Source organism: Schistocerca serialis, chromosome 5, assembly GCF_023864345.2.
Source record: "Schistocerca serialis cubense isolate TAMUIC-IGC-003099 chromosome 5, iqSchSeri2.2, whole genome shotgun sequence".
NCBI lineage: Eukaryota > Metazoa > Arthropoda > Insecta > Orthoptera > Acrididae > Schistocerca > Schistocerca serialis.
In genome coordinates, this window is record NC_064642.1 from 635,169,659 (window position 1) to 635,189,761 (window position 20,103).

The following is a 20,103-nucleotide window of genomic DNA, read 5'->3' on the forward strand; positions in this document are numbered from 1 at the left end:
TTAGCCTCTAGCACAGACAGGCAGCACATAGTGACCTTATAATGAATATAGCGGACTTGTACTTCAGCAAAATTGAGGCTATGTGGACTAAACAGAAGAGAGCTTGTACCGCAGAACATGGAAACTTAAGTTAAGTAGTTCTTTGTTTATGAACAAAGAACTCAGTTATTAATTGCGTGCAGTTTGTGTTATACACTCCTGGAAATTGAAATAAGAACACCGTGAATTCATTGTGCCAGGAAGGGGAAACTTTATTGACACATTCCTGGGGTCAGATACATCACATGATCACACTGACGGAACCACAGGCACATAGACACAGGCAACAGAGCATGCACAATGTCGGCACTAGTACAGTGTATATCCACCTTTCGCAGCAATGCAGGCTGCTATTCTCCCATGGAGATGATCGTAGAGATGTTGGATGTAGTCCTGTGGAACGGCTTGCCATGCCATTTCCACCTGGCGCCTCAGTTGGACCAGCGTTCGTGCTGGACGTGCAGACCGCGTGAGACGACGCTTCATCCAGTCCCAAACATGCTCAATGGGGGACAGATCCGGAGATCTTGCTGGCCAGGGTAGTTGACGTACACCTTCTAGAGCACGTTGGGTGGCACGGGATACATGCGGACGTGCATTGTCCTGTTGGAACAGCAAGTTCCCTTGCCGGTCTAGGAATGGTAGAATGATGGGTTCGATGACGGTTTGGATGTACCATGCACTATTCAGTGTCCCCTCGACGATCACCAGTGGTGTACGGCCAGTGTAGGAGATCGCTCCCCACACCATGATGCCGGGTGTTGGCCCTGTGTGCCTCGGTCGTATGCAGTCCTGATTGTGGCGCTCACCTGCACGGCGCCAAACACGCATTCGACCATCATTGGCACCAAGGCAGAAGCGACTCTCATCGCTGAAGACGACACGTCTCCATTCGTCCCTCCATTCACGCCTGTCGCGACACCACTGGAGGCGGGCTGCACGATGTTGGGGCGTGAGCGGAAGACGGCCTAACGGTGTGCGAGACCGTAGCCCAGCTTCATGGAGACGGTTGCGAATCATCCTCGCCGATACCCCAGGAGCAACAGTGTCCCTAATTTGCTGGGAAGTGGCGGTGCGGTCCCCTACGGCACTGCGTAGGATCCTACGGTCTTGGCGTGCATCCGTGCGTCGCTGCGGTCCGGTCCCAGGTCGACGGGCACGTGCACCTTCTGCCGACCACTGGCGACAACATCGATGTACTGAGGAGACCTCACGCCCCATGTGTTGAGCAATTCGGCGGTACGTCCACCCGGCCTCCCGCATGCCCACTATACGCCCTCGCTCAAAGTCCGTCAACTGCACATACGGTTCACGTCCACGCTGTCGCGGCATGCTACCAGTGTTAAAGACTGCGATGGAGCTCCGTATGCCACGGCAAACTGGCTGACAGTGACGGCGGCGGTGCACAAATGCTGCGCAGCTAGCGCCATTCGACGGCCAACACCGCGGTTCCTGGTGTGTCCGCTGTGCCGTGCGTGTGATCATTGCTTGTACAGCCCTCTCGCAGTGTCCGGAGCAAGTATGGTGGGTCTGACACACCGGTGTCAATGTGTTCTTTTTTCCATTTCCAGGAGTGTAGATCGAGGATACCGGCCACTAATCAACATACTCTCCCTACTTCCCATGGTATAGCTCTACAGAGACAACGAGACGACATAAAAGCGGCTAAAGAGAATACAACAGAACGCTTCACTGTCGACATGATACCGCTGCATAAATGTCAGTGTCGTTCCAAAGCGTTCCGTTTTGTGCTCAGGTGTCAGGTTTTTCGGCACCGACATGGCACATAATTTCTTGAACAGCAGGTGCTTTGTGACAATTTCATGCAACAAGGATCTCGATATGTGCGGAAAGTTGCTGCTGAGCTGCGTAATCGTGAAGCGACGGTTCTCCAGGATGCGCTGCCGCACCAGCCCAACGAGTTGATCATGGCTGTGGGACAGTCGCCCTCTGCGCTCTTCATTACGGACACTTTGACGACCTTTGGAAAAAAGCTTATACCAGCGACGCACCATCTGTTTGCTCATGATGTTCTGCCCGTAGACCTGCACAACTGACGACGATTTTCGATGGGCGCTATGTTTCGTTCATTGAGAATCTTATCACTGACCAAACCTCGCAAACGGCGGGAGAACGAATAAGGGACGCCATTTCGTGACACTGCTGCCGCAGTACTGACAGCAGGCGGGACCTTTGATTTTCACATCATAGATCTGTTGCACATGCGAAATTTTCCCGGCCAAACACGTCTAATTTAAAGGAAACATCATCGGGAAACTTATTTTCTGGACGCGCCTCATATTTATTTGTGGTAGTCTTATCGGTAGAACAATAAGATAATCGCTATTCACAGGCAGCAGGCATTTTGGGGAGGGGAGGTAACATGGAGCGCTTTCCTCAGGTTGCCAGACGAACCACTAGAGGTCTTATCCAAACAGAATATTACCTTTCTGAACGATACTTCGGAGCCAGATTTGGACCACTCCTTAAGCGAAATGATAGCAGTCAAAGAAGGACTGATAACTGCGGAACAAATGTTACAGCATGTAGAGTAGTATCGGAATGGGAGACGGCAAATAACAGTGACTTTAAGTGTGACAATTCCTAACGCCATGGTGATTCTGATTTTTCTCTCCCTTTTTGAGGCGACATAGCGTGACGAAAGCCGATCCAGTTTTAATACCCAGGTCAAGAAACTTATTTGATGTAGTTCTTATGTAATACGGTATTGCAGTGGCTGTGTTATTCTGGTTACGATGCAAAGTTCCTTTGGGCATGTGTGCATGAGAAAAGGCACTGCGGTGACTACGGCCGTTATGAAATACACTAAATGACTTCCCAATTGCGAATAAGGACAACCATCAGTTGTAGAATGGACGGACGACAGTGAAAATTTGTGCTGGAACGGGACTCGAACCCGGATTTTCCGCTTATCGCAAGCATTGGCCTTACCATTTGGCTGTCAGTGCACGACTCGCTGCCAGATCCAAACTTCCATACGTCGTCAACCATGCGTACTCGTACATCCATTATCTATACTCCCGTACAGGTCAGACGTTGTACTTGAAAATCGCTTGCCCGATATCGGCATACAAATAAGATACTGCAGTGCCTGTGTTATTCTGATTACGATGCAAAGTTCCTTTCGACATGCATGCATGTCCGAAGCAACAGACACTACGGCAACTCGAGCAGTCACCGACCGTAGCATTTGGCTATCCGCACAGACCTACGGCCAGACCCAAACTACCATGTGTCGCCAACCATGAGTGTGTGACCTGTACTCGCGATAAGCGGGAAATCCAAGTTCGAGTCCGAGGCCGGCACAAATTTTTGCTATCGTCATTCCGCTCTGCAGCTGAACGTTGTCCTTATTCCCACTTGCGAATTCATTTAATGTACTTATGTAATAGTTAGGAATAGACAAGTTTGGGTAACTGTAGAGATAAAGACTATAGTTGTTATTAGAGTACAGTAATGGGTCAGAGTAAGGCCTGAGAGATTGGATCTTCTCCATGGAGGGTGGCAGTGCAGTGGCACTGCCCAGTATTATAAAATATTAAATCATTAGTGTAAGTGATTGGAAGTAGCATGGAGGACGCCTTGGAGTATTGCGTTAACACCGCTGGCTGTCAGCCATACTGTGTCAACATGTAGGGCACAGTAATAAATGCGTATGTCAGTTGCGAAGAGAGGGTAGCTGAGTCTGCACAGTGACTTTAAGCGTCGCAATTCCTAACGCCATGGTGATTCTGCAGCAAAGTACGCTGTAGTAAGCGGGTCGTTACTCCACCATCGAGCGAGTCTCTTTGTTATGGGTGATGTGACTAGACATCAGGTTCCAGAGAAACAAATGGCAGTAACGGAGTATAAATGAGGCTGAATTTGAGGACGGACGTCATTCGATTCGGGCAGTTCGTCATCGCTGAGTAGCCTCATCACGACGCCAAAGCACCGCCGGATCACGAGACGATTGGGCAGCGCCAGCAGCAGCCTTCGGTTAGAGGCCAGGTTGCATCTGCCACCGCCCTCGATCCTTGATTGTACTTTGTTGAAGGCCCTGCCAGCCTGCCGCCTGTGTCTGCCGTCACCGCCGACACTGAGGCCCTCGGATGGACCTAGCGTTGCAACGCCAGCAGCCATCCGCAGTCTGTCCGAGGGGCATAGAACGCCACGCGCGCACGGCCGTCTCCGCTGCCACGGAGCCTAAAGCCTAGTTTACACGAAGACACTAGGTTGCAGGCAACTGCGCTACCGGCCACTGCGCATGCGCGCCGCGCGTTTGCGCAACTACTTGGTGAAACTAAACATTTTCGTCGTGTTCCAACTTTGGCGACACTAGTTGCATAAGTTTTGAGGTTATGTGTGATCGTAGAGTGCTGACAAACTGAAATATGAAGTGGGGAACGGAGAATAATGTTCGCTTTTTGGATATCTATGCTTTGCATAGGTGTTTGTGGGATTTCGGTAATAGTGATTACAAAAATACTGCTGCCGCTGAGGCCGCCCTGTGTGATCGTAACATAGACGGTTTGACAGTATCTGAGCTGCAGGGTAAAATTTATTGGGTTAGGAGCACATATACAACTGAATTAAGAAAAATACAAGCAAGTGTCATTCTAGCTGTGGCAATGCTCTCGTCTACAAGACTAAAATCGCATCGTTGGAGTTGGCCAACTCTTTGCTAAAGAATATTGTTGACAGGAGGGAAGGCTACACAAATTCAAGACGCTGCATTCTTTATTCAATATTCATCTATTTAAAACGTCGCTGCAGTGCTCCCCATTCACATATATTTGGATTTTGAAATATTGCCACTGTACAGATCTATCTTCAAGAGAGCAGTTTGCAAACCATTCTCTTCTTAATGCGGCCTGTTTCGAATAATTATTGTTGCTAATGTTAATAATTATTACTGTTAATGTTAATAATTATTGGTGTTCATGAGATAGTGTCATCACCAACTAAAACCATGTCTTATACCATACCGAGTGTTCTCGATTGCAATGCACGCAATGTGACATGTAATTTCAGTTCTGGCGACAGTGCTTCATGCATTACAGTACTTTTATTCCTTATCGAATTACTAACTCTATTTAGAAGAAACGTGAACAGTTCTAGTGACATTCTAAGATAATTAAAAGAACTTCTTGGATCTTCCGTTATAAATTATTTCAGCAAGGATGCAGAGCAACCGAGCTGACGTCTTTTCTTCTTCCAGTCAGACACGACTCAGGGACCCACAAAACGACGAAACTGGAGTGTATACTGGTGTCGCCGTGTCTACAGTCATATATGAAAATGACATACATGGGACCTATCTCAGATAAAATAAATAAATTATTTAAGAACACAAGCGTGACAATAGCATTTAAAACTAATAACCCCCTACAGATGAAACTGAAACACACAATTGGAGACTCAGATACCAAAAGTCAGGCGTTTATAAAATAATATGTAATGACTGTGAGAAACAGTATATTGGCCAAACTGGCCGTAACTTTTTAACACGTTTCAAAGAACATACTACTGGTACTGCATGTATCAAATCAATATTTGGTCAACATCTTGATGGATACAATCATTCTGAGGGTTGCATTTCTAGCAATTTGAAAATATTACATACTGTGCCAAAAGGACCACTGCTAAATACCTTAGAAGAAATTGAAATTTTTTCGCTTCACAAAAGTAATCCATTATCTGTTTTAAACGAACAACTTCAGTTCAAAGACAAACATTTATTTGAGCTTTTTGATGATCTGCTTTAGAATGTTTACTCTTCTGTCCTTTGTTTTAAAAGGTTAAAGAAAAGGAATTATATATTTTTTTTAATTATAAAGACTTTTAGCAAATATTTTATCTTTACATTGTAATTGTTTTTACCAAACATTATTTTTTGATTGACTATCTGTTTTAGAATTTTTGCTTTTATGCTTTTAGACTGCATATTGCTATTCACATCGTTTTATTTTTGACACTGGCTCATAATTTTATAATTTTAAATTCTTTCATTTTTATTGGCTTATATGACTAGCATATAACTTGAGGAAGAGCAATGCCTTAAATAAAAAAAAGGCTAATGTAATCTACATATCAACTTTATAGATAATATTTCATATAAACGGACAACTACTTCGTATCGTATTTGGGCAGCATGTAGTATACATGTCAGCTACAGATTATTGTAGCTTACTCTTTTCGTTTTAATAAAGACAATTTGCTGCTCAATAATACATCGTCTGACGCCACAGTCTTTGCCATTCTACTTCGCAACAACTTCGTTGGAAAGAAGCCTGCTGCCACATCTTTGCACTGGCGTTTGTCCTCACCATGGCAACCACTAGTTCGACTATCGACTTTACAACAACTTCAGTGAAAAAAGCCTGCTGCTTCATCTTTGCACCGGCGTCTAACTTCACCATAGCAACCAGTGGTTCCAAATGGTTCGCTGATAGGCCTTGAGAGGGCAACCCATGTACTGCCAAACCGAAGTCCATTTTCCTACATATTTAAATATTTTAACGCTTCTTAATTGACAATAGCTGTTTAATAAGCTAAGTTTAGTGTGTATTTATTTCTAATTCTTGACAATGTTCTTTTAACTAAGAAATTTTAAATTGTAATTCGACTTATTACTCATTGGTTAATAATGACATCATGCAGTCAGAAGTGGGTGGAGCCTCCATTATATATAGTAAGACGTGCACTGGTTTCTTCAGTAGTGATTCTCCAACAGAAAGAGGTTCCTACTCAATGGTAATTCAACGTTTTATAGCTTTATAACTTTATGTATTTTGTTTAATGTATGTAGCCCTCTAATTAGAGCTTTGTATACAACTTATAGGTCTGAAGATGACCACAGTAGTGGTCGAAACCAGTCACCTTGTTAAATAAATCGTGATCAAGACTGTTTTTTAATAGTAATTATTTATAAGACATTGATCACTGCTGTTCCCATAATGCATTCAAAAGTAATATATGAAACCACTTGCGTGCAACTCATTCCACGCAACGAGTGGCGCAACCCAATGTCGTCGCGTGCACTAGGCTTAAACCAGCTGGGCTGCCGGCTGCGTGTCGCTCTGCGGGGAAGCACCGCTATCTCGACTGGTGTGGTCTTGCCTTCGTCGCCGGGCCGGATGCCTGATGCAGCATCACTGAGCGCCGTTCTAACAGCCGACGCCAGCTACACCGTCCAGAGCTCACGAGGAGAGGCGTACATGCCTCATGCAGAACTGAAGACGTAATAAAGTTATATTGTAAATTGGCCACAGCGTTTACACCGCTTCGCCGGCCGAAGTGGCCATGCGGTTCTGGCGCTGCAGTCTGGAACCGCGAGACCGCTACGGTCGCAGGTTCGAATCCTGCCTCGGGCATGGATGTGTGTGATGTCTTTAGGTTAGTTAGGTTTAACTAGTTCTAAGTTCTAGGGGACTAATGACCTCAGAAGTTGAGTCCCATAGTGCTCAGAGCCATTTGAACCACACACCGCTTCCCCACCACCTACTGCATCACCACACACGCACCACCCTCCATGGAGGTGCCACTACAGAGTGCTCCATACAATCCTGAAAGAAACAGATGTTCACTCTGATAAAGGGCGAAGAATTAATACAGAATGCAGCAGCGGGGCACTACGAAGCGTCTGCCATTCAAGTTTTTCACGATATGTGGGTCGTTCTCCCATGGATTAAACAAACAAGAAACCATTCGAACGGCTCTTCTTTCAACACGTCCAATATCCCACGTTAGTCCTATTTGGTATGGGTCCCCCGCGCCTGAACGAAATTCTAGGATACGTCAGACAAATGTTTTGTAAGCAATCTCCATTGTAAACTCATTGCATTTTCTCAATATCTCATCAGTGGACTGAAGTCTGCCACCAGCCTTACCTACGACTGAGCCCATGAGATCATTAGATTTCAAATGCCGACAAATTGTTATACCCATGTATTTATACGAGATAACAGATTCTAGTTGTGAGTCAGTGATTTTGTAGTCATACGATACTATGTCTCTGCTTTTTACAAAGTGTGTGAGAAAAGTAATGAGACTGACAACACTGTGAGCGATCCAGAAATGCCGTCTCGTTCTACTTGTGTAGACCCGTGTTTTCTCCCCCTCCAGATGCTGAGTTTCAGCTCCGTACAGCCATTAAGTGATTTTTGAGAGCGCCATCAATGAAGTTATGTTTTTGTTGTTGTTACGAAAATGGTACAGCGGGATTTAGAGCGAAGTTATACCACCTAGTTTTGTGTTAAACTTGCGGGATCCACTAGTGTGACCTTTGAAAAGTTGAAACAGGCCTAGGGGGAATTTTCTTTATCAACAGCAGAAGTTTTTCGCTGGCAAACATCATTTTTGGAAAGCTGAGAATGCGTCGAAGATGAACCTCGCTCTCGGAGACGTTCAGCTTCAAAAACCGACGAAAATGTCGAATGTGTGCGTACTCTTGTGAGATCAGACCAACTTTTAACAATAGGGATGATGAGTGACTCGCTAAACTTAAACACTTTCGGCATACATCAAATTTTGATCGAAGTTTTGCACATGAGACAGGCTTGTGCCAAAATGGCGCTGAAAATTCTCACAACTGAGGAGAAGGACAATCGAAGAAACGTGTTCATTGATCCTCTTGAGATAATTGCCAATGCCCACGAATGGTTCTGTCGTGTGATGACAGGTGATGAATCCTGGATTTTTTTATCATGATCCGGAGACAAAGTGGCAAAGTGAGGAGTGCCACACTGAGACATCTCTCGAACGAGCAAATTGAAAGATCAAAACAATACTGATTCGCTTTTTTGACAGAAGGGGTATCGAGCAAAAAAATTTTTTCGTCCACGACAAACTATCAACCAAGCGTTTTATAAAAGATGTCCTCGAAAAGCTCACGAAAGGATGAATCGAGTGAGACCAGACATTGCAGACTAGTGAATGCTGCATCATAACGAAAAGCCCATATCTCACCTTCACTTTCATCACGGAATTTTTGACCTCAAAGGGCATTCCTACTGTTCCACAGCCCCACTACTCACATGATCTGACTTTTTTCTTTTCCTGAAGTTGTAAAACGTCTTACAAGGACGTCATATTGCGACTCTGAAGAACATTCAAAAGAATATGACCGGCATGTTAAAGCCCTACCAGTTGAAGCCTTTCAGCGCTGCTACACCGCAAAAGGCGACTTAATAGCGTTTCAAGACCCAGTATTGAGTGAAAAATCTAGGACCATACCACAACCCACCATTACTTCCGTATGGACAGTGACAACAAAGTTACACTAATTACAGCACGCACAGAAGCCTCTGAGCTATCATCCTTCCGGTGATCCATACGTGAATGGAAAGAAAAGATATCCTAATACGTGGTTCACTGGGATGTACCATCTGTCATTCACTACACAGTGGTTTGCGAAGTACGGATATAGAAATACCAAATTTCTGGACTCACCTGGTGCATATGGAACTATTCATGGCTTTGACAACATGAATATTTGATCCTCCAGGATTTAGCATTATATTACTACTGCCGGATTCCATTCGTATGGGATCATCATTTTGATCCAAGATGGAAAGGAAAGTTATGCACACCAACTCGCTATCAGTCTGGGAACAGCGAAAATTTTAATGCGTGTGTTTTCGTACACGAAATATTACTGCATTGTGAATTTGAGATGAAAGCATAGAATCTGCCCGCCATTCGCTTGATGGCTGTGGGAAGCTGCCTGAAATTCAGAATGAGGCTGTCCGATGTTGCAGACTAACAGCCACTAATTTGTCGCGCAGATTCGATCCGAATCTAATCCACCTTTCAGGCAGGAAAGTCGCCATGCTGAGGAGGAGAACAAGACAAGTGCCATAACCAAATTTCCAAGAAACTTCGCTCAGTGGGAAAGGAGTACACATAAACGAACACGTGTCTCGGCTTATCCCGATATACTCGACCGTTTCTGAGAAAAGGGGATTCAAAGTTTTCGGTGTAATTTAGATGCCTTTTAGTGAGAGATAATCTCAGCTGAAATGATTGTACAGTGGCCAGCATCGTTGGCTGTCGCTTTAGCCCCCTCTGTTCGAAACCCGACAAATACTTTTACTTATTTCATTTTTTTTCATTTATATGCCCATGTCGATAGAAGGGAAATAAGGGATACAAGGGCATTGTATTAATTGTAAGATTACGGCTGGGTTTCACAATGCCATACATGTATTATATGAGTGTATGGTATTTTCAGGGGTTAAAATCTTTTTATACACTGCAGAGCCAGAGAAACTGGTACGACTGCCTAATATCGTGTAGGCCCCCGGGAGCACGCCGAAGTGCCGCAACACGACGTGGCATGGACTCGACTAATGTCCGAAGTAGTGGTGGAGAGAACTAACATAATGAATCCTGCACAGCTACCCAAAACTCCATAAGTGTACGAGGGGGAGGAGATCTCTTCTGAACAGCACGTCGCACGGCATCCCCGATATGTTCAATAATGTTCATGGCTGGGGCGTCTGGTGGCCGCTGGAACTGATGAAACTCAGAAGAGTGTTTCTGGAGCCATTCTGTGGCAATTCTGGACGTTTGGGGTGTCACATTGCCCTGCTGGAATTGGCAAGTCCAACGGAATGCACAATGGACATGAATGGATGCAGGTGATCAGACAGGATGCTTCTGTACGTGTCACCTGTTTGAATCGTACCTAGACGTATCACGGGTCCCACATCACTCCAACTGCACAAGCCCCACACCATTACTGAGCCTCCACCAGCTTGAACAGTCCCCTGCTGACATGCAGGATTCATGAGGTTCTCTTCATACCCGTACACGTCCATCCGCTCCGACCAGGCAACTTATTTCCAGTCATCAGCAGCCTATGGTCGGTGTTGAAGGGCCCAGGCGAGGCGTAAAGCTTTGTGTCGTGCAGCAAAGATATCCTGACTGGTGGGGGCTGTGTGTGGGAAAGGGGGTGTGTCTAAAGCTCACTTTCGTACGTTTTTCTCGAATAACTCGAAAGCTACGGCCTGTAGCGAAAACGTATCCCAGTACAAAATTTAACTACATTAAATTTCCTACAATCAGGTCTTGTTCAGTTTTTCTGTAGGACTAATAGTTTGCGCGTGGCAAGCAAGAGGATATGGCAATCTCGCCCATGTTTCTTCAAGACCAATTATAATATTGCGGGATGCATAGAACGACATCGGTAGGGGCAACTGAATCATCCTATATATACAGGGTGCGGCAAAAATCAGGTAACCGAAAACGCAGTACAGTGTTTTGTATCTTTAATGGTTTACACAAAGTAATGAAGTTGTTCAAAGAGTCCTCCATTCGTTATTTAAACATCGTTTAATAACTGATATATATATATATATATATATATATATATATATATATATATATATATATATATATATATATATATATATATATATCTGGTTACATGGCTTCCCATTATTACCGAAAATGTCTTCAAATTGTTGTTCAATCAAATCCTTTAAATTCTGTAGGTTTAATAGTTCTGTAGTGAAAACATTGTCTTTCAGTGTCCCCTACACAAAAGAATCACACGGGGATCTTGGAGGCCTATCGTTTTACCCCGCCTCCCCATCCAGTCTTAAAACTTGTCATCAAAAAATGCACAGACATATAATCCGTAAACGGTGGAACACCTTTTTGCTGGAAAATGAGGTTGTTCCGTACCGCTTCAAGTACGGATTTATTGTCCAGTTCAATAATATCTCGTCTTAATTTTTCAAGAGACGTTTCCGTAGTCACGGTCTCATTGAAAAACTAAGGACCTATCACTTCTTCGTTGTGTCTGTCAGCCCAAACCATGACTCCAAATGGCTCTGAGCACTATGGGACTTAACTTCTGAGGTCATCAGTCCCCTAGAACTTAGAACTACTTAAACCTAACTAACCTAAGGACATCACACACATACATGCCCGAGGCAGGATTCGAAACTGCGACCGTAGCGGTCGCGAGGTTCCAGACTGTAGCGCCTACAACCGCTCGGCCACTCCGGCCGGCAAAGTTAGGAACACTTTCACTGCAGATCACATGACGTACACAGAATTCATGTCTTCGATCAGTATCTACATCGATTAGGGCGTTTAGTTATGTAGGCTTATAAGGCTTCAGATGTTATGTTTATAATATTCTCCTTAAACTTCTGCCGGAAAATTGTAGTTCCTTGGAAGCTCTTCTTGCATATTCCTTGGGTGATCAAACGAATGCAACGAATGCAACAAGCTGCAGATTTTCTTCACTAGTTACTGATTTTGGATGGCCACTGAGAGGTAAGTCTGCTACTTAACCTGTCGACCCCGAACCTTCGATCTAATCTGTAGACAGCTTGCCTGTGTAGAACTTTTCAACCAGAGATCCTCTTACGTCTTCGTAATTTGTACCAGAGCTCTAAAGCAAATATATGGAGCTCTGTAGATAATTTTTATTCATAATGTACACTTTTCACGCTCAGACTGTCAAAATAACAGACTACTTCCGCCATTGCCCTTCAAATAAATTTCACTGCGCACGGGTTTTACAACATGCACGATGTGCCAAGAGGAATGATCAGCATTCACGGATGTGATGCATATAGCCATTTGAAGGAGAAAAGTCTAGTAAACAGTGGCTCTAAAATGCATACCTTGAAAGCTATGACAATTGTTTAGTAGAGGAGACATTTTCCACAGTAGTGAAGATGAACAAGTGCTCATAGCTCTTAAGATATGCATTTTAGAGCCCACAGTTAGTGGAATTTTTTCTTGTTTTGGTCCATAACATCTAGTTTTCTCTCAAACGTTGGAAAACAGATATCTAAGGACTGATTCTTACACCAAGTACTTTACATTCAAATACATTTTTTTAATTAGCTTATACAGGGTGTTACAAAAAGGTACGGCCAAACTTTCAGGAAGCATTCCTCACACACAAATAAAGAAAAGATGTTATGTGGACATGTGTCCGGAAACGCTTAATTTCCAAGTTAGAGCTCATTTTAGTTTCGTCAGTATGTACTGTACTTCCTCGATCACCACCAGTTGGCCCAATTGAAGGAAGGTAATGTTGACTTCGGTGCTTGTGTTGACATGCGACTCATTGCTCTACAGTACTAGCATCAAGCACGTCAGTAAGTACCATCAACAGGTTAGTGCTCATCACGAACGTGGTTTTGCCGTCAGTGCAATGTTTACAAATGCGGAGTTGGTAGATGCCCATTTGATGTATGGATTAGCAAAGGGGCAATAGCCGTGGCGCGGTACGTTTGTATCGAGACAGATTTCCAGAACGAAGGTGTCCCGACAGGAAGACGTTCGAAGCAATTGATCGGCGTCTTGGGGAGCACGGAACATTCCAGCCTATGACTCGCGACTGGGGAAGACCTAGAACGACGAGGACAACTGCAATGGACGAGGCAATTCTTCGTGTAGTTGACGATAACCCTAATGTCAGCGTCAGAGAAGTTGCTGCTGTACAAGGTAACGTTGACCACGTCACTGTATGGAGAGTGCTACGGGAGAACCAGTTGTTTCCGTACCATGTACAGCGTGTGCAGGCACTATCAGCAGCTGATTGGCCTCCACGGGTACACTTCTGCGAATGGTTCATCCAACAATGTGTCAATCCTCATTTCAGTGCAAATGTTCTCTTTACGGATGAGGCTTCATTCCAACGTGATCAAATTGTAAATTTTCACAATCAACATGTGTGGGCTGACGAGAATCCGCACGCAATTGTGCAATCACGTCATCAGCACAGATTTTCTGTGAACGTTTCGGCAGGCATTGTTGGTGATGTCTTGATTGGGCCCCATGTTCTTCCACCTACGCTCAATGGAGCACGTTATCACGATTTCATACGGGATACTCTACCTGTGCTGCTAGAACCTGTGCCTTTACAAGTACGACACAACATGTGGTTCATGCACGATGGAGCTCCTGCGCATTTCAGTCGAAGTGTTCGTACGCTTCTCAACAACAGATTCGGTGACCGATGGATTGGCAGAAGCGGACCAATTCCATGGCCTCCACGTTCTTCTGACCTCAACCCTCTTGACTTTCATTTATGGGAGCATTTGAAAGCTCTTGTCTACGCAACCCCGGTACCAAGTGTGGAGACTCTTCGTGCTCGTATTGTGGAATGTCTCTAATACAATACGCCATTCTCCAGGGCTGCATCGGCGCATCAGGGATTCCATGCGACGGAGGGTGGATGCATGTGTCTTCGCTAACGGAGGACATTTTGAACATTTCCTGTAACAAAGTGTTTGAAGTCACGCTGGTACGTTCTGTTGCTGTGTGTTTCCATTCCACAATTAATTTGATTTCAAGAGAAGTAATAAAATGAGCTCTAACATGGAAAGTAAGCGTTTCCGGACACATGTCCACATAACATATTTTCTTTCTTTGTGTGTGAGGAATGTTTCCTGAAAGTTTGGCCATACCGTTTTGTAACACCCTGTAGATGTGATAGGCCAACGGCCTTGCTGTGATGGTAACACCGGTTGTCTTCAGATCACCGAAGTTAAGCACTGTTTGGTCTTGGCTAGCACTTGAATGGGTCACCATCCGGGCCTGCCGAGTGCTGTTGGCAAGTGAGGTGCATTCAGCCCTTGTGAGGCCAATTGAGGAACTACTTTACTGAGAGGTAGCGGCACTGGTCACGAAAACTAACAACGGCTGGAAGAGCGATATGCTGACCATATGCCACTCCACATCCACATCCAGTGAGGCCCTAAAGGCTGAGGATGACACGGCGGCCAGTCGGTACCGTTGAGCATTCAAGGCCCGTTCGGACGGTGGTTCTTTGTTTGTATATGTGATGACGGCATGACAGGGAAACACCAACTCCTTGTCCAATTTATGACCAACTAAGAAGTACGTCCGATTAAGACAGCCAGTGTTTGAAGCAGTTGTGTCGCTGCATAGTATTTGTACAGTGTCTTCAATATCCCCGTAAGTTAATGAATTCCAAAAAACGGTCTCTTGCTCTTTACCAGAACCATTCTGTAATTTTGGAACGTCAATGAGCTGTTCACAGTCCCCAAATGTAACAATGATTAGAAGTCTTTCTTCGTTGGGTCCCCGACATTTCATGCAGTTTTCCATCCCAGTGCACAGTAAGAAAAGCAAGGATATCATTATTGAAAGCTGTTTTAATTGTTTGAGACCATTCTCTTCTTTTCTTCTGTCTAAATCTATAAAGAGAAGATTTATTCATGTGGATCTCTTCTGTACTGTGACCAAGTGTCTCTCCTGTCGCCTAAAGCATATATACACAATCTCTTACACTCAGCTGGCATCTCCAACGCAGCTGCTAATTTTTCAATACTAAAATGTGTGGCGTCTCGCCTTGCAGCATTCTTCAATGAACTACTCTCAGAAGTACGTTATAGAAACTCAGCGTCACCAACATGAATTTCATCTGAACTTAAATATGCCTTATATGATTTTTCAGATGATGATGAACGAAATACAACAGAAGATATAGAAGAAGATGCTGTGCTCTTTTGTTTCTCTTGTCTTTTCAGTTTATCAACTTTTCTCTGCCTCGCCGTTTCTTCCTTATCCGCAAGTATTCGGTCTACGCCTGCAACATCGCCTTTACGCCCAGTCTCTCTCCGCCGAAATAGAAACATCGGGTCTTCTTCCAACTTGACCGTTTCAAGGGTATTTGCATGTGCAATATCAAATAAATTATCCAAATTATTTATAAACGTATCTTCACGGTGCTCGAACATTTCTTGATGCTTTTTTGCGTTTTTCGCAATTTTCTCCACCTCGAAACAATTTAGTAAGTTTTTGTGGACAATGCTGAACAGTTCTTATGGGAATTTTTGCTTTCTGCCGAAATATAATGCACTCGTAAACCACAAGTACAGCGCTTTCATTAAAGTTTAATTTTACTTCCCTTATGTTGTATTATTTATTTGATGGTAATTCGTGTCCAGTTATTTGATGTTTCGTATTTCCTATTAAAAACACACGTTCCTTGGCTACGCGCAATTAATGTGACATCTTAGATAGCGGCTGTAATATACGTAAGACACGATGGCTAAAAAATAAACAACTGACTGCACTGCAAGCGCATATACTGATAAGCCGAGATGATGTCATCGCGACATCTCAGCTCAAGTCGGCTCGAGTTACAGTGCTCCGATCGTAACAGAAGTATGTACAGACGTGTTGTAGAGTCAAAACAATACTGGAGGGTGAGCGTTCAAAACTATTGGAGACTCTGCTATACATATAACTTTTGGGACCTTAGCTAGTAAGTGTGTGTGTGCGTGTGTGTGTGTGTGTGTGTGTGTGTGATTTTATTTATCGTTTCTTCTTGAAGTCGGTGTAAAATTCGACTGGTCGCTAGAAAATGCCCAGTGGGTGCGAAATTATGAAATAAAGTGATTTCAAAATAAAACAGTCTACACAGGAAAATGATTTCCTTCAAATAGCATCTGTATAACGGAACGTAAATGAAAGCAGAAAGATAGTATAACGTATTTTACCACTATTATCCGTCGGAAAATGATCTTGTTCGTCCTGAATCACAAACCGAAAGCACTCGTGAACCACTGATTATTTGCTCGTGGATTTTTTTAGAGAAAAGCTTACATTGTACGTGATTTTTCAATTTGGTTGTGGCTCCGTCAGATGCACGCGTACAAAACTAATTTACTCGGTTTTGTGAAAATTAAGTAATTTTGATTCATTTGTCCAGGTGAATATCAGACAAGTCATGAGAAAGCTTTGAACATTTGGTCATATCTGCCCTTACATGGACTATCAAAAATACAAATGAGACGAGAACTGCTACGGAATAATCATTAACATTTTGGTACAACATAGCTGAAGGAGAGGTATTGATTCGAATTGGGGAGAAAACAGATTTATGACACAATTTGGCTAAAAGAGGGTTAGACTGATACGACACGCCGTGAGACATCAAGTAATAGTTAATTTGGTAAGGAAGGGAAGAGTGGAGAATAAAAATTGTAGAGAGCGTGAATACAGTAAGCAAATATAAAGAGATGTGGAGTGCAGTAGATATGGAAATATGAAAAGACTCACACAACGTAGACTAGTGTGGAGAGCCGCATCAACCTAGTCTTCAGAATCATTACTTTATGAACAAGAACAGCCCATAAAATCAACCACTAAGGTTTAAATGAACCAACAAACTCTTCTCCAGAGTTAAGGCAGAATAACTTTAAAATGGCAGCAGTTGCTATTAAAACTGTACTGGTAACAAATATGTGATCTACTAAACACACGTTAAAGGTAACAAAATGAAATACAGTCATTTATCAACATCCAGGTACCTCATTTTAGCAGGTGATGAACGTTTGTTAGAAAATTTGAGTAGTGAGCACAGAATGAAATTGTTTGGCCAGTATCACAGTGAATTTTAAAGGGCGATCAAAAAAGTTCCGTTCGAAGGCCTTACAGTCCAGACTCGGTATGCTAATCAAGCAAAATCGCCTTGAACACTGAGACAGTATCCCATTGACGCACCAGGTTGAAAATCCCCTGTTGATACAACACTGTGCCCTCTTGCGTGGAGAAGCCCGTAACTGCCTGCCGCCCATCCTCGTCTGAAAGAAATCATCGACCTTTCAAGGGCTTCTTCAAGGGACCGAAGGCGTGATAACAGCATAGGGAGAGGTCAGAACGATAGGGCGGACGCTCGAGTCTCTCCAGCTTGAGTTGGCGCCAGTTTTGGGTTATGACATTTGCGACATGGGGACAGGCGTTATCGCGAAGCAGCACCAATCCTTGGCGCAGTTTTCCTGGACATGGGGACGCTTCGACTGGCATGTTGCCCCATACACATTGTTCATTCTCCGATGGATGTCTACTGGCGTTTGTCCTTCTGCAGCGAAGATGAGAATGACAGCACATTGGTCCTGTGTGGTCGCACGTGGTAATAACGTCGCCGCAGTGACTTTACCACATTTACCGCATGCACGTCGGAAAGACATGAATGCCGCCATAATCCCTTATCTACGTATCGCTGTTTATATACCCGCATCGGAGCCGCGCTACGTTGCTTATACGCTGCAGCAACGCCCTCAAACGGAAACTTTTTGATCGTGCCTTATATATTATCGATGGGATCAATGGAATGATCTTACGTGCGATTCTGCGCTCGTTTTGTTTGGCCTGCACCTCATTTGAGCCAGCAACGCATATCCGATGACCGCTCTGCCGACGCGATCATAAATACTAATAAACACAGTAATTTCTTACCTCGCTTCTTCACAAAAATCTGCTGCTTAAGGGTGTTCTCCTGCACCACTTCCTTCATCTTGATATCGCCCAAGACATACGTGACGTTGCCGACGGTGACTGCCTGTGAATCTGACACTTCCAGATGCTCCAAGGTCTGTTCACCGTGCAGCAGAGAAGACAGCAACTCCAAGACGTCTCCTTCGCTCTGTATGACGCCGCCCTCTTCTGCTCTCTCCTGTTCCCGCGATGCACCGGGGTCGACGTGCTCAGCAATCGACTGACAAGTGAGTCTGTCATGAAGCTGTTCAGAGCTGTCCAGATCCTCTGTGGTACGGCTGGTGACAGAGTGGGAGGAGGGTTCGCAACTGTCCGCCTGGCCCTCGGCGCCATCAGACTTGTCGCTGTCATCAAAATCATCGTCTCTCCCGGAGGCTCTCTCATGTGCTTTACAACTTCGTTCGCCTGAGGTCACACCTCCGAGCAGACTCGTGCAGGTTGAGGGCGGCTGTTCTCGAAGCAGTGACAGCTCTCCTGCTGCCATAGCAACGACGACGACGCGCAAATCACTAGCCAAGCCCAGAAGCGAGCGACGCCGGCAGACTGGTAGAACGCGGCTCGCGACCTGATAACAAGTACCGCGTCTACCCCTCTTCTCTACTTCCCCTCCTCCAGCGCAACCCCACCACTAACGTCCTTCCTGTCCCCTCCTTGCAGTCTGCGAGACTGACTCACTGTTCCTTTTTCGCAGACGTTATGCACTCGGGCGTCGGCGTGTTGCTTGAAGAGTAGAAGCGTAAAAGAGAGCGAATGCAAGACAGGAGCACGGCGAGGAAAGCCTTACGCTCGTAAGGAAGAAAAAACAAGAAGCTGCGACAGGTACTCTAAAGCAAAATAGCTACAAAATGTTAGCACCTGCAAGCATCTGACAGATTCCATCTCTTTATTGGCGAGAGCGATGTGGCCTTGTGGTAATATCTCACAATACACGCTCCTCTCCAACGCTACTCTGAAACTAGGAGACCTCTATTACCACTCCCGCGACAATTACCAACAGCATGGTCATTGTACGACGAAAGTTAACTACAATGCTTTACGAATTGTATTTTGAACTATGTAATGTCACTGATGACTGTCACCACATGCAATTTCTTGACAAAGCTGATGCACAGGCTAATAAATTACAACAGTAAATAGATTATAAGCAAAAGAAAAAGTTTCAGTTTTGATCTCAAACAAAACACAGATCGAATCTACAGACAATGCCTCTACACCAAATAAATTCTGTCATAAAGTGTGAACAACACTTTCTACATCTACATCTACATCTACAGACACATAGATACTCCTCTAGCCACCGTACGGTGCATGGCGGAGGGTGCCCTATACCACTACTATGGTTCAATTCTTTTATCTTGGCGGTTCGCGCATGCCCGCCCAGACGCGGGAGATTGCTGCGTTGCCAGTTGCACGCGCCAAGCAAACTTAGTTTATCACTCGATTTCACAAAAACTATTTGGCCCAAAAATTTGATTTTTACACGTATTCTTGACTGATACCTTCCCCCATAAATGACTTAATTTTGTTTCGATGTTCAACGCAGTTATTGTGCAGCATTAAATGTAGTAAACCACTGCACGAAATTTTGAAGAGTTTACAGAGGTAAAAGTCCATAGCACATACTTTCCGTATGGTTGATTTAAATTGCCTCTAAAAATATAAAAAAATTATATTCAAACAAATAAAATTCATGAAGTAAGACACTTCGATATTGTTTTTAAATAAAGAAAATATTAACCACAGAACAAGGTTTGAACTCGAAACCTTCCGCGTAGGAGGTAA

At 44.3% G+C, this 20,103-nt stretch overlaps 1 protein-coding gene across 1 annotated transcript in view; it reads right to left on the minus strand.

The window, feature by feature from the left end:
* LOC126482114 (uncharacterized) overlaps positions 1-18,850 on the minus strand; it is a 191,300-nt gene extending 172,450 nt beyond the window's left edge. Inside the window, exon 1 of the mRNA XM_050106089.1 lies at positions 18,283-18,850. Coding sequence (XP_049962046.1) covers positions 18,283-18,805 — 523 coding nt within the window. The 5' untranslated portion in view covers positions 18,806-18,850. The remainder of the gene's footprint in view (positions 1-18,282) is intronic.
* Positions 18,851-20,103: the final 1,253 nt, after the last annotated feature.